The 15,285-nt window shown below is 33.5% G+C and overlaps 2 protein-coding genes across 3 annotated transcripts; one reads left to right on the forward strand and one right to left on the reverse strand.

Moving 5' to 3' along the window:
- The first annotated feature begins 932 nt into the window (after nucleotides 1–932).
- LOC100781094 (pathogen-associated molecular patterns-induced protein A70) lies at nucleotides 933–2,293 on the forward strand. Its single transcript, XM_003533708.5, has one exon. The coding sequence runs from the start codon at nucleotides 1,209–1,211 to the stop codon at nucleotides 2,040–2,042; it is 834 nt and encodes a 277-aa protein (XP_003533756.1). The 5' UTR covers nucleotides 933–1,208; the 3' UTR covers nucleotides 2,043–2,293.
- Nucleotides 2,294–3,503: 1,210 nt separating this feature from the next.
- On the reverse strand, nucleotides 3,504–7,699 carry LOC100780198 (translation machinery-associated protein 22). 2 transcript variants are annotated; one of them, XM_003533706.5, is made up of 7 exons: nucleotides 7,338–7,699; nucleotides 7,120–7,200; nucleotides 6,844–6,896; nucleotides 6,654–6,735; nucleotides 6,325–6,392; nucleotides 5,394–5,477; nucleotides 3,504–3,824 (listed from the first exon to the last, which is right to left on the reverse strand). In XM_003533706.5, exons 1-7 carry the CDS (start codon nucleotides 7,483–7,485, stop codon nucleotides 3,768–3,770), a joined length of 573 nt encoding a protein of 190 aa, XP_003533754.1. In that variant the 5' UTR covers nucleotides 7,486–7,699; the 3' UTR covers nucleotides 3,504–3,767. The 2 variants fall into 2 exon arrangements, with proteins under 2 accessions (XP_003533754.1, XP_006587009.1); XM_006586946.4 differs by having other exon boundaries at nucleotides 7,120–7,197; nucleotides 7,338–7,686.
- Nucleotides 7,700–15,285: the final 7,586 nt, after the last annotated feature.

Genomic DNA, 15,285 nt, shown 5'->3' on the forward strand with positions numbered 1-15,285 from the left:
TTTCTTTTCTTAATTATAATATTACTCTATATATCTTTCTTTCTCTTTCTTATTTTTAAGGCAATGCTGGTTAATACGAAGCTCTTCAATATAGACGAACTGTAGCACGAAACATGTGTTTATATTCTACTATAAAAAAACTAAAAATGTTTAATAAAAACATAAAGTAAAAGCTAATTTGGTAGAAATCAAGTTTTCCCCTTTATAATTATAATAGCAAGAAAAGGTTGAATGTCCCATTTTTAGAGTGCTAAAAGGAGATAGAAAAGAGAGAGAAACTAATAAGATAATAGAAAGATATAATAATATCTCTTTGCAATGTGTCTGCGATTTTATGCATTAAATATAATGATATTCTTTTATCAGAGTAAATACAATGATACGTGGACAATAATTATATTTATATTTTTTTTCTCTTCATGTGTGGATTAAATGTTGATCTAAATGATATTAAATTCCATCTCTTTCAACAAATTAAAGTCTGATGTTTAAAAAATAAAAGTGATTTAAAAAAAATCTCACTAAAAATAACCAATCATATTATTTTTAATAAAAAAAATTAATTATTAATAAAATTAATAAATATTATATACGTAACGACTCAAAAAGATTAGAGTGTCCAAACTCATTTTTGAATTTTGCATCTCACTTTTCCAATGGGAATTATAATACACCCTTCGGCAAAACCATGTTTATCCACTTGTTGATAACTAGAAACCAATCTTTTTCAAATATATAACACGTCACGCAATGTTGTCATTCAAGTAAAATAAAAAAATAATTCTGATGATCGTTAACATTAGTGGTGAATCCAAGATACTAAGTTAATGAATATAAATTATAAAAAATAAAATTAGGGATTCAATTATATAAATATAGATAAAATAAAATATAAAAATATAAAATTTTATTTACAAATTTGATAAATTTAAAAAAATAAGGAGGTGCAAGTGCACCCTCAAATGAACCTAAGTCCGCCACTAGTTAGCATAATAAAGAATAACAACACGCTTTTATGATGAATCCGCCAGACCAAAAAGAAACGGCTGAAGGAAAGAAAACAAACGTCAACCATTACTCCACTCAAAAGACTAGCACTCCTTTCTATTTATACACAACACAACCTCCACAATAACAAGATACCATTAATTCCTAGTTTCCTAATTCCCACACTACCAATCTCAACAACAACCGAAAAAAGTGAACAAATGATTGAAACATCAGAAGCTTCAGTTTACGGTGTGATGGCAAGTTGGCTCACACCCTCCAATCTATTCATTTTCATCAATCTCGTCATTGGAACCATCGCCATCTCCTCTCGTTTCGCCAACACGACCAAAAGACAACACCAGCTCGTCCGTTCTCCTTCTTTGCTAGAAAGGCTTGCGTCCTTTAACCTTTGTTATCACAAACATGAACCAACAACAAGGATGATGACGACGACAACAACAATGTTTCACAGAGTTGTGGACCCAGTCGAGCGTCTGGATGAATTCAGACTCGACCAGGTCCCCTCCTCGTCCTTGTTGGACAGGGTTAGGTCTTTCAACCTGGGGTTTTATAAGATTGATAATATTGAAAGACATGGTCCGGTCCATAATTCTGACTTGCCCCAACTGGCCCAGCTGGATCGGCTTCCTTCTTCATCTTTGTTGGACCACGTCAAGCCTTTAAATCTTGAGATCGAAAGACCTGACCTGGTCCATAGACTTGACTCGTCCCAGCTTGATCGGGTTTCGTCCATATCATTGCTGGAACGAGTCAGGTCATTTAATCTTGGCTTTAGTAAAGTCGAGATGGAAAAGCCTGATTCGATACAGCAACAGCTAACCCGTGCTCCCTCGATCCTCCAGCGGCTTAAGTCTTCCTTGTCGTTTGAGCCTGAATCCGAAGTTACCGGTGGTGGAGAGTTGGCGGAGGAAACTGAAGAAGAAGGGGTGGATGCAAAGGCTGATGATTTCATCAACAGGTTTAGGCAGCAACTGAGGTTGCAAAGGCTTGACTCTATTATACGTTACAGGGATATGCTCAAACGATACTAAGAACTAGAGAAGAGAAGAGAAGAAACTCTTGGATCCAATATTTTCCCCAATAGTTCATTCCTTCACCACCAGCTGCATGAACACGAGAATTCTGCTAGCTAGGGTGTTGTTTGTTTGTTTGTAATGGTATGGTGTTCCGCAAGGCTTGATAAACCGTTGCTAGTTCTTTTTTTCTTGTATACTGATTTGTTTGAACTGATTATAGTTCATAAAGTACAATTAATTACAATTCCCATACTGAAAATTTTGTAGTTTGCGTTACTTCTTACGGCGAAGGCATAAGGTTACTTACGTTAAATTTGGAGAAACTACTTATAAAACAGCCGCTAGGGTTATCGCCATTTTATTTATTCATATAAAGTTTTTTTTTTTAATTTCTTGAGGGAAATTTATATATAGTTTATATGTATCATATATTTTAACTATAGTAAGTCATTTTTGCTGTTTGCGTGGAACGCTATCCGCTACATATGATATTGTAGATTACTGGCTTTTTACCATTTTCCACAATCCTTAATTGGTAACGCTGGAATGAATATGGATAGATGTTATGATCAAGGAAAAAATTAATGTGAATTTTTTTTTGAATAATTAATATGTATGGCAAACGACATGCGACAATGCGACATTCTTTAAGTTGCACAAATTTTTAAACATTAATAACTTCCTCCTTGCATTGATATTTGATAGTATGGAATTTATATTTATATTATTATAGGTACATGATCTAGGAATCTTCGACCTAGTTGGAGCTCGACTGTAACTTGCACTTAGTTTACCGTGCATCTCATCACCTTTTTTCTTTATTTCCTTGACCATTGTCATGTTTTTCTGCCGAATCTTGGTCAAAAATATGTTTGCGCGCTAAGGTCATTCATATTATTTAAAACTGCATAGACACGTGTGAAAACGCTGGGATTTTTTTCCCATTCAAAGCATACCCACAGAAGAGATTTAGTTTCCTTTCACAGATGCAAGAACAAATCACATAGTAAAAACCGTGTACAATCACATGTTTAAAAGGAACTATAAAATTGCATAACAATGTTAAAATCAATCATTCCATGTTAATTTCCTGAATGTTTATGCAACATCAACATCTCTGTCATTTGCTCTATCACATTTAACTCTAAAAAAAATACTAGTAACACTCTTACTATATCTTTTTAAGGCTAAAATCTATTAGAAATTACAATTTTTTTTTACATTTCACTTCTTATTTAATAAATCTCATTCATAATTATTATAATATTTAATAAATTTCAACCCATAATGGATGTTAAAAAGATTGTTAGAAAGTGAGTTGTTAACATTCCATTAACTATTTTTTCAGAGAATATATAATGTTAAACTCAAAACATAAACCATTCAAGCACTCTAATTCTGGTTTAATTTCTGGTTTTATGTTCAGACACTAACTAAACCCTAGATTTAAGCTTGGCAATTAATGCAAGCAGAGACTTATTCCCACAAATTAGCATCCTTTGAAGAAATAAAACCTCGATGAGAATACAAAATTGATGCAAACGAACCTTTCTTCTTTTTGCCTCTACACACCACTAATTAAATAATCGTTCGACTAAAAATACATATGTTGATGTCCACCATGGCCACACTATGTTCTTTTTTGGGGGATATGAGAAGGGAAAAAAGTGGGGTGGGGGATTACAGTAATATAGCAGAGTCTTGCAATCAGTCCTTAGTTTTAATGCCAGGATATCAAAATCAAGCAGCTGGGACCTTTCTCCCATCTTCTATAAAGAAAATTGCTGTTTCAGGAACCTGCAAGAGGAAGGTAGATTTCAATCATAAAAATTCTAATGTCTTAGGGGAAAAGGAACTAATTGCGCAGTTATAAAGAACCAGTGACATGTATAACACAGATAAAACAGAGAGATTTGGATCAACAGACGGATGAATTAGACAAGAACCAGTTATAGATATATATTTATTTCCCCACATACTAATATAACATAAAAACCCAAATCCTAATATATTTAAGATACAAAAACTAGCATCAGCATTTAAAATTTAGTCATTCCTAGCAAAAATCCTAAAGAGAATATTAAAACAGGCACTAAGGTGGTGGGGTTAGCCAAATTAACAAAACTAGAAAACTATGGAGCTGGTTTTGAAATTTACATGTTGCTTCTCATATGATCCATTTCAAGCTAAAGATAGTTCATAGAAAAAACAATGTAAAGTTGGTTTTATTGTATTCCATTGTTATGAATGGTTTGTATTCTTTTTTAAATTATCTCTTTATTTTCTCTTCAGATTTAAATCGAATCTTTCACATATACTTTCTCGCATCTTGTCTAAGATGAGCATAGGAAATGTTTTATGTGGATTTTACCCTATTGTTTGGATGGAGAAAAAGGAAATAGTGAGGGAAAATTTTAAAATTTCCCCTTGTTTGATAGAAGAGAAAATAAAAATAGAAAGGAAAAAACCTCTAGAAACAATTTTCTCCAGCTTTTTTCTCCATTTAAATTTTCAAAACTTTTTCTCTTCCAAATCACAAAGGGTTAGTCAAATTGTCAAGTATTTACTTGCATTTCTATTCAATCTCATGCAAAATTGAATTTAATAGGAAAATAGAATAAACCCAAACTGTTTTTTCCTTCTTTTCTTGCCAGGGAAGGAGGGGAGTTATGATGATGACATCATGGCACCGTTTTGAAATTATTCATCATTCATAACATAGAAAGCATATGAAATGTATTTCAAAAGATTCATTGTATTAACTAAAGATTAGTTCAATTTTGTTTAGAGACTTGTCTCACTATCAACAACTCCTTCAATAACAAAATGCATGCCTAGCTTAGTCAATGACATTAATAGAAAGACAGATGCATCTTTACGGCTATTATTTACAAACTCCATTTTCATCATCAAAGTCATCATCAGTACAGAAAACAAAATATATGACTATATCATGTAGTTTCTCTAAATGAGTTTACAGTGCAAACATGTTTGTCACTACTAATAGAGTCAACATAATCCAAGATTACCAAGAAACTAGGGTTGCTAAGGGGAAAGGAAAATGAATGTTATGCATTAAATATGTTCGCAGCAGTAGTATCCTAGATAAATGATATAAGGTGGTGTCAAAGATAGATTGTCAATTTGAACAACAAATTTCCTTGCTGGGTTTCTAGAACCAAATTAAAATATCCATCAGTCTCCCACAAATGAAGCAGCAAATTAGAATGGAAATTATATTACTGAAACATGATAACTCTAATTTTCCTTTTTAATTGCTTCCTCTCACTGCTGCCAGAAATACATAAATATTAAATCGGATTACATCATTACAATGCCAAACAGCCAACAATTAAAATTACTCACATCAGGCCATGTATCTGTAATGAACTCCACAACATCATAAGCTATATCCCCTTGAACATCAATTTGTTCTTTCTCAGTAGGTCCCTGACACCAGTTAATCCACAATAGCATAAGACATTATATCTATATATGAAACAACTATAAATGCGTGTTTGGATCATAGTTGTCAATCCCAAATAGCAATGCAGAGGGGTTGACCCTGAAAATGCTACAGCAGGATAGCTGCTATAGGAACCAATTAGAATGAAAAATTAAAGGGTAGAACTTAGAAGAGAGCACAAGACAGTGAGATGAAAAACCTGTTTCAGAGAGATTAAAAAATAAAAGAACACAGGGACAGAGCAAAGCAGGATAGCAGAGGTCACAGTTGGCCAAAAACAGTGACATGTTCACCAGAAAACGGCCAAAGAGGTTCAGGAATGATTTGGAAACTATGGATAGCAGAGGCAGCAGAGGTTGAGGAGGCCAACTGTTACAGCAGGTCAGAAAATGCTGGGAAATGTTGCTGGAGAAGGATGGATGTTCGTCGGAAGGGTTTCAGTTCTTATTCAAAGGAGGTGGGGAAATCCTGAATTGACCTCCTAAAACAGCTCTAAACAATGCTCTTTCATGGCTAAAATAAGCTTTTTGTGATCGACTCCAATAGCACCTGCTCCAGCCACAATTTTTGTGATTTTGTCCACTCCACTACTTCAAATTGCAATGACATTCAATTTTTGTAGCATGCTCAAGCTGCTCCATGACACAATTCCTCAATATCACTGCTATTTGGCACTATTGACAACTATGGTTTGGATTAGTTTATTTTAGGTCCAAAAATGTTTTATTTAGTAACTTACTAATCAAGTTTTTTAAAGGAAAAAAAAAGTTATTTCCCAGGAAAAAGGGTCACAACATGCACTATATGTACACCATCTAAAAATCAGTAAACCTTGACAACAGAGGCTCCAGTAGCAAACTTTTTCCCGAGTTTCTTGGAAGCATCACTGAGCTTGACACCTGAAATGCAATAAACGAAGCCGAGTTAAACACCAAACCACACCTATGTAATAATAACAGAATGAAAAGATGTTAGTAGCCATGTTCTGGATTTCTTAAGGAATGAAACAGAAGAAACCTATTTATTTTTTATTATCTCATTCCATCCTATAAAATGAAAATTTTCCAACTGGTATGACAAGTTTATTGCATCCCATCTTTAGATTCCACTTGCCACTACATATCCAAATAACACCCAAGAGAATAAAAGAAATAGCTCACCAAAAAGTTCCAGTCCCTTCACAGTGGTGATGCACTTTCGCTTGTTACGTACGACCTTCTCAATAACAACCTCTTGCTTATCCTGAAAAGCAATACCACTCTGATCACATCAAATGACTGGGAATTATAACATTCAGCATCAAACAACACGTACATTCATTTGAGAGGGTTAAAGAATTCCAAAACATGCCTTTTTCTTTATCTTCCCACCAGGAAGACGCTTCACCTCTTCTTGCTTCGGTGCTAAAACATCAAAAAATCATAATACACCATAAGGGTTACAACTTATACAAACACACTCCCGGTCCCAGCTAATGATCACAGAAAATTCATGCCATTTGAATGTCAAACAACTCATCTAAATAAACTGTAACACACTAAAATATCAATTTTGGAATTTATGGAATTTCCACCTTCTTCAATTCATTCACATTAAATATATTTTTTTTAAAAAAAGAAAAAAAACCTGAGGAAGCAGCTCCATCACCAGCTCCAGATATACCCGTACTTTGTAGTTTGTCAGCAACTTTATCAGCTTCCTTCTCTTCTGCGCAAAATAAAAAAATAATAATCCACATTTAAAAATCAATATTAAATCCTAATGATCGAAATAAAAATAGAATAAATTTGGGGAATATAGAAGTTTTCTTAAGCAAAAGAAAAAGAAAAAGAAAAAAAGGTTACCTTTGAGAAGATCAGGGTATAGGTCAGGGACGTTTTGGATCAACCAGGGTTTGCATTTCTCGAAATCGGATCCGAATTCGCAGTATTCGGGGGGCAAACTGCACACGCCGCAGTAGAGAACCCGAACCGGTTGGGGTTTTTCTGCCATTGCTGTTTATGCACCAAGCCTCACTTGTGTCAGTTTTCTTTTGAACGAGAACAGGAACAAACCGGTGCGTTTTAGCAACGCAGCAGCTCTAGAGAGAAGAGCGTGATGATTGATTTGATGCGTTCGGAAGCGCGGTGGAGGGAGGGCTTTGATGAGATGATTGCGTGATACGGTGTCGTTTTGGGAATCTCTTTTTTTGTTGGACCTAGATTAAAGATTATGGACAAGGTTATTAAACTCGTAATTTTACATAAACCGGTGGAAGTTCAGTAAATTCAATTCCTAAAATCAAATCGTAACTTGTAAGAATTTATTCAATTTAAAAATATATCAATATTCTTATATATGAAATCATAACTAAACATTTTCACCCTAAAATAAATCAAAATAATAAATTTTAACAATAATTCAATACAAAAAAAGCAAATCAAATAATCTCAATTTCAATGGTTACCAACCAGAAAATTGGTTCTAATGTTTACTAAACATGGTCAACTCTAATATATTCAAACTAGGACATTATGTAACAATGATAATGTGATATTGCCCTACAAAATATCCCAATCAACTACCACTTTTACTGTATACAATAAAGAAGAAAACTAAATCGGGATGCATTGTTGACTTTTAGTCTTAGATAAACCAACATACTAAGAATAACTTACTATTCCCATACCATTTGCATATGAGGAAAAAAAACACCTTTTTTTTTCTAGTTCTAAAACAAGAAGGAATTAATATCCAACCACAAAACAATGGGCAATTATTCTTTAATCATACCATACTAACATCCAAAGTCAATGTCTACCTTTTGACCCACAATGTTTCTTGATACACAAAGCCTACAAGAAGTATTTTCGGTCATTTACCAAGACTAGTTTCCTTTGAGGCCAATACCTGTCTATGACTGATATGGCATATAGGAACTGAATAGAAGCTCCAATAGCAAAAGCAACCCCTTAGAAAATCTGGCCAACCTTGAAACACAAAACACTAATGACAGCTGTGAAGAATTTCATGTTTCTATTTTTCTCTGTGGTAAGAAGTTAACAACTCACTTAGCTTGGAATTAAAGTACCATTTGACCCTCAACCTCAAGTGATTCCAAATTTCAATTTATAGAAATGCAAGAGACATTAATTTAACTGACAAAAGATCATTTATTCATATCTCATATGTCATTCTACTTAATTAATATTAAAATATTGAAATTTTGACAAATATGGGAAATCTGCAACTTTCCATTACCCCAACGATGATAAAATCTAGTACATGATAATCAATTAGTCTCTTAGTTGCAAAAATAGTAGCCAACAACCCAACACAATACCAAAATGTAACAACAAGAAACACTAGTTAACACACCAAATGACTAACAAAACTCATAGGCCAAATGCCAGGGAACATCAATCTTGAAGATGCACAACAAAACAAAATCATAGAAACAGAAATAGACATTGGTCAAGTAATGAAGGAATTGAAAAAAACAACTCGCACAGTCGTACTCGAACTTCACCGTTGCACACTCACACTTGAACTTCACTGGTGTGGACTCGTGGTCTCGCGGAGGATACCTTCACCGTTGCACTCCGGCACCGAACGTGTCGCAAGGAGGAAGAAAACAAAATAACCATTAAGCAGCTGTAGCACAAGCCCATGAATTAGGAAGACACAAAATGAAGGGCAAATGAAATGACGTCGTCTTGGGTTTTTCGCAAACCCGCAGACTCAGCGCAGACTCATGAGTCTACCTTAACTAGCCCGAGTTTGTGCAAACTCAACAGAGTCCACTCCGATTTCGATTCTGCTCTCGTTTTAACTCACTGAGGCTTCGTGGATTCGTAGAATCATACGATTCTATGATTTGAAACGCGATTTTGACAACCATGGATATGGGTCCCCCAATTCACCAAAGACTAATCTCATTCATGATGCATGACTGTCATTAGTCCAAAGACACAATAGGAATCATCGAACATAAATTCTCTTGCTAAATAGATTTTGTGTCTTAAATTATGTGAATCGATACTATTTGATTATTAGAATATTTTGGATTATTATTGAGTAATATTGATAGTTAGATGGATTCTACCATGCGAAAGCAAACATTTTTTGCATGGTAAGGAAGCAACATGGGTCATTCAATTAAAGAAAAAAAATTGTGATGGGGTGTCGTTAACCGATTGAGGGGGTATTTTGGAAAATGAGAAATTGTTTAATTTTTTTCCCATATGTAACATATGTAGGTAAGAGTTATTGATTCTTGTGGAAAAGCCCTTCTTTGCAAGTGTGACCTAGGGCATGGACCCTTCTTTGTTGTTGTGGTCAATTCTAGATGAATTATAGGGTAGAAAAGATGTTTCATTTTCCCTACATGGGAAAGATGGTCTAGCCATCTGATTTGTTAGCTTGTAGATGGATAGTTGGATGCATATTAGATGTAATTGTAGAAAATAAAAAAAAGTAAGCATTATTTTATTGCCTACGTGGGTTGGTTAGAATTTATTATTAGTAATTAAAAAAAAAAAGAAAAATGGGATGCATGGGGTATATGCATGTTATTTTCTCTTTTCCAAACCTGTCTCCCCATTTTGACATTATCTCTCTCTAAGGGTAGTCTCCAAAATGGTTTAATTTAGTTGCAATAGAAAATTTCCTCTATTTTTTATTCCCTAACTAGTTTCATGTCTCTGCACCACATGGAGTAAGATCCCGACATTGATATGTCTTGATTAGTAGTGTTCATCACTAGATTCTTTCGATTAAGGTGAATTTCGTCTTCTAATATACCATTTCATTTTAGTATTTAGTAGTTTAGCAACATATGTTTAATTAATTTGTGAGTTAATCTTCTGTCTTGGTGTTTTAAGTAATAGCAAATTTGTTGTGTAATTATTTAATAGATACAAGTAGAAAAGGTGAAAATGTCTCCAGTGAGAATGTTGGTGATTCATTAGAAATCAATTTTGTTGTAAGAAAGATGAATTTGTAAATTATATCAACATTTAGATTGTTGTCATTTATTTATATGCATTTTTTTATTTTGGTTGTTAGAGTTCTGCAGGCATAACGACAAATGGTGTTGACAATGTCTATATGTTTGATGATGTTGACATATGTTCTAGTGAAGATGAAGAAGTTGATGACGAAACATTTCAATTTGAAGATGAAGAAGAACTTGGTTGTAGGAATGAGTCATCATTGATAACCATCGGTATTATGCTTGACATTTATAATATAAACATTCATACTTTAACAAATGATGAAATTGAACGTTTGGATTTTGTGGATTTGGAGATGGCTTACCAATTCTATACAAAAGTATAAATATTTATGTCTTGTGATGGTTTTTTCTAGTGTTAATAACCACAATGAGACCATTGTCTTTGGTTGTGCACTTGTTATTGATGAGATGGAGGAGACATACATCTAGCTATTGAAGCAATTCTCTCTTGTAATGAATGAAAAAACCCCCTTGTCAATTATAACAGATGGTTTACAAAAGAGATCTTTATCAAATTCTGACCATATATATCCAAGGCTTCAATGTTTAGGATTGTGGATTCTCAGGAAATGGAAAGCTTTGTGGTGCATGTTGTGTCTAAGTATCATTATACCAATTGTACTTGGCATGTGTCATATTGTCCATTATTAAATGAATTGAAATGTTCATGCTTACAAATGGAGTCTACTGGCTTACCATGTGCGCATATTGTATGCATACTGTTATTTTTGGACTTTAACGAATTTCCAAGTAGTTTGTTGCTTGTTTGATGGTCAAAAAAGGCAAGGGATGAGATCAGAAAAAGATATTGACATGGTCCTAATTATTGGGATTCAGAGTCTATGGTGAAATATACAAAATGATTTACATATCACAAGAGGTACGTCGTTATTCATATGGTGATGAAGCAAATTATGATGAATTGCTTGGATACCTTACAAGACAATTAACTAAGCTAAAGTTGAAGAATGGTAGTGCAGAAATTATTAACGAAGGTGATACAGAGACACATGTGCACATGGAAGAGGAACCAACACAAGAATCTAAAGTACAAGACCTTCCTCGTGTATGAACCAAAGGATGTGGTGCATCAATAATCATTCCATCTGGTAGTACCCATAAAGTGCAATTTTGTTCAATTTGTGGTGGTCATGGACATAATTGGAGGTGTTGCACTAGCGATAAAAATAAACAACCTTTTACTGTTGATGATAGTGGTCTCCTACCAACTTTCCCACATCATGATGTCTTGTAGAATTACTCTGGATATAACAACTATTTGGTTAGTTGACCAATAAATTCAATGAATATTAATTAATGTTATGACACTGACCCTTACCCCTTTGTGTCTTTGGTATTTGATATGTGACTAATGTATTTTGTTGTGACTTTTTTTAATGTAGTTTAACCAGCTTCCACAAACTTTCATCCCTTTAAGCAACAAAGGAGGCAGATAAGAATGTCATTTTGTATGCATGTGTCCAATTGCACAAGCGACAGTTTGATTTCATAATGACTTTAAGATTAATTTTAATTCAGGTTGATTGTGTGAAAAACATTTTTATGTATGGATTTTTAATATGTGGCATTATGAAAAATTGGTTGGCAATGGTATTGTTAAATTGATTCGGTTTATCTTTATTGTTGATAATTCAGGTGTGGTTTCTATATTTTTATATTAATGGTTGTTGCTAATTCCATTTATGTTAATAGAATATGGTCATATATTTCAATTTTTAAGTTAGTTATTGATAATGTAAATTTAAAACTAATTTTGAGGATCAATTAGTAAGGTCGTTCTTGAAAAAAAAATGTTTAATAGGTAAGATTCATAAATTGATCATGCAAAATTAAATTCCTATGAAATAATATAACACTTTCATAAGGTCGGTGTGTCATAATTCATAAAAAAAAACCGTACAAGCAATGGTGGAACAAGATTTTCAAAATATAGTACTTCCAAAAAATAACCCACATCATGTCGTAAAGGCTCGCATAAAACACATGAACTACAAATTAAAATCATTGTTTTCCTACCTCCAAAATATACCCTCAAATAACTTGCCGCCAAAAACAAAGTAGCATCCCACTTTTCACTTTTACTCGTGTGCACAACTTTGCTCCCAATTACATTAAACATTATTGATCAACTCTTCTTTACATTTGTTGTTGTTTCCAAAGAGCACAAACATGACAATCTTCATTCTCACCAATTTATTGTCTAACTGAATAAGAGCAAAAAATAAGTAATAAGCACATATATAAATTTTAGTAAAAAATTTAATGCAACTTCAGAGGTTTCTAGTTTAGTGTTAATTTTCATACCACACCATAGAAGTTGTTGACAAAACAATGTTGTATAAGCATCCACTCCAAAACTCATAATATGGAGTTGTCACTACGAGAGTAACAATATTAAGGACCTATAATCATGAATTGGATGAAAATTATTATATTTACTATCTAAACCTATTCCCACAATTTGGGATGCCTTTAGGCTCAAGTATATCCCAATTCTCAAAATCAATTATGACCAGATTCAACATGTTGGTATCCAGTATGGTGGATGCAATCTTAGCCATCACCTTCAATTGAAATAGTCATCAAATGCATACTGTTATGATTTAATTGTTCATAAAAAACTCTTTGCAACATAATACCATATATAACCACACACACCTAGTTTCTTATGGTTTCTTGACGTCAATGGTAAGGTAGGAGTCAAGATGATAAATTCTCCAATCTTCCATACAAATGACTACAAGATACCATTTCTCAAAGTTCTCATGAATTGGGATGTTGATCTGCATTTAATCAGAAAAAAAAGTAAACATGGTTTGTAACATTCACTTGAATCATTAAAAATTCTATAAAAAGTGATTCAACATGGTAAACCAGATACACAAAAGATTAAGATCCTTGAATAGAGGTGAACAATCCTTGCCATAATAATCTAGAAGAATGTCTACATCTAACCCTCGTTTGACATCTTTCTATTAGGTGGTTTCTGAAATGAATGAGGCAATAACTTAGTGGTTAGTAAATGTTGTTAACCAAAATAATTTATAATTTATCATAATCATTTAAAAGGAGTTTATACCGCAAATGCTAGGGGAGACACCATACAATCTTCTTTGGCTTGTTCATTTGTGACTTCATAATTTTAAGAGCAATGAAGAGTATTGTCAAAAAAATACATTGTAAAGTAAATTATTTTTTTTTATTAAAAAATTGGATGCTACTTATATTATATCAACACGACATGTACCTCAGGGTCGACAATAATGTTGGGGAAAAATGTTTCAAAAATCCTACATGTGTCAATGTTGTTACCAACTCTAAACAACACTTCTATCCCATTGGTTATAAAACAAGACAAATAAGCATGCAGGTAAGTGATAGATCAAGGTATACATTTCACGAATACATTATAAGTCAAATATTACATATCCAATTACCTAGGGTCAATAATTTTGTAGAAAACATATGCACACACTTGAAGTTCGATCATACCCAGCTTCATGTCTCTGGTTGGCTTAAAACAACAAATCATTTTCTATTATGCAACAACAAAAAGTTTAATCTTAACACTAACAAAGTTGAGTTATACACAAAAGTAATAAAAATGAATGTACCTTAGGAAATAAATTAGTGTTGTTCTGTGCTTTAGTAGCCACTTGCTTTGCCAAAGATGGTGCCTTTGATCCCTTCATAGGCAGTGACACTTGAATAGGTTGCTTCTCAGCCTTTGGTTTTTTCATTGTCCTTTAAGTTAATGTTGGGGTGTAAGACAATTTTCTACTTGTCATGCAGGGTTGCCTTGTTGAGGATGACTTCAACAAACAAAAATGATTGTCAACCTTTAATCTCAACGATATGGGTATAGGAAACAAAAATACATGAAAAGTTAAACATTTATAAAGTTACCCTAGAATTCAATCCACGCTTGTAGTTGCTCATGATGGATATTAAGTGACCTAATTCTTCAACCGTCGAGTCGGTGTCATCTAGATTGACCACTTCAATATCAGTTTTGGATGGGGTTCTGGTTTGAAAGTTGGCATGAACACTGGTAGCTTTAAATCCGTGGGACCTTGAATAGTATCAATGTTGATTAGCTTTTTAAGAGTCTTTTTGACGTCCAAATCATGGGACCTTGAAATAGAGTTGGAAAAACCGACATTGGCAAGTGAGTTACTGTGGCTAACATTATTTGCTACTTCCGTGGTATCTTCATGCTCATTGATTCTAAATCAGTTGGCTTCACAAACGTTTTCATCCAGCTTTTAAACTCAACATTTGTTTGGTCCGCATGAATAATTGTGCATGACAACGCCTGAAATAGCAAAAAAAAAAAAAATACATTAAAGCTTACAGCAGCTTGTAGATAAAAAAGATAATATGCATCGAAGAGTCATATATAACTTAAGTGTATCAATAACTCTTTTCAACGTTGAGTTGATGTCATCCCATGAACAGTTTAGAGGCTGTTGCTGCTTGATTTTTTTTCTAACTCCATGTCCATTGGAAGAACGATCTCAATTGTCGGTGAACTGATTGGAACAAACTCATTTAGAGAAGTGGAAAAAGTGATGACAAAAAATATTTGTGAATTGATGACCCCTATATTTTGAGTCCATCCTGGAATGTGCAATAAATTAGGGTGACTATGTGAAAGGCATTTATGCATTTTTGTTGCCCAAAGCAAAAAAAAATAAAAATTTGTTGATACGAAATCATCAAGTATTATGCATTATAGCAAAAGTCAAAGAAAACGCTTGAAAATTTGATGCCTT

Source organism: Glycine max, chromosome 9 (genome assembly GCF_000004515.6).
Source record: "Glycine max cultivar Williams 82 chromosome 9, Glycine_max_v4.0, whole genome shotgun sequence".
NCBI classification, from domain to species: Eukaryota; Viridiplantae; Streptophyta; class Magnoliopsida; order Fabales; family Fabaceae; genus Glycine; species Glycine max.

What these genes read in the sequence shown, in the direction of transcription:
- LOC100781094 (XM_003533708.5), top strand. Translation starts at nt 1,209, where the DNA reads ATGATTGAAACATCAGAAGCTTCAGTTTACGGTGTGATGGCAAGTTGG.
- LOC100780198 (XM_003533706.5), bottom strand. Translation starts at nt 7,485, where the DNA reads ATGGCAGAAAAACCCCAACCGGTTCGGGTTCTCTACTGCGGCGTGTGC. An exon ending in TGATGGAGCTGCTTCCTCAG is followed by an intron (nt 6,897 to 7,119) that starts GTTTTTTTTCTT and finishes TTGATGTTTTAG; the next exon opens with CACCGAAGCAAGAAGAGGTG. An exon ending in CTGGAGCCTCTGTTGTCAAG is followed by an intron (nt 5,478 to 6,324) that starts GTTTACTGATTT and finishes AACTGGTGTCAG; the next exon opens with GGACCTACTGAGAAAGAACA.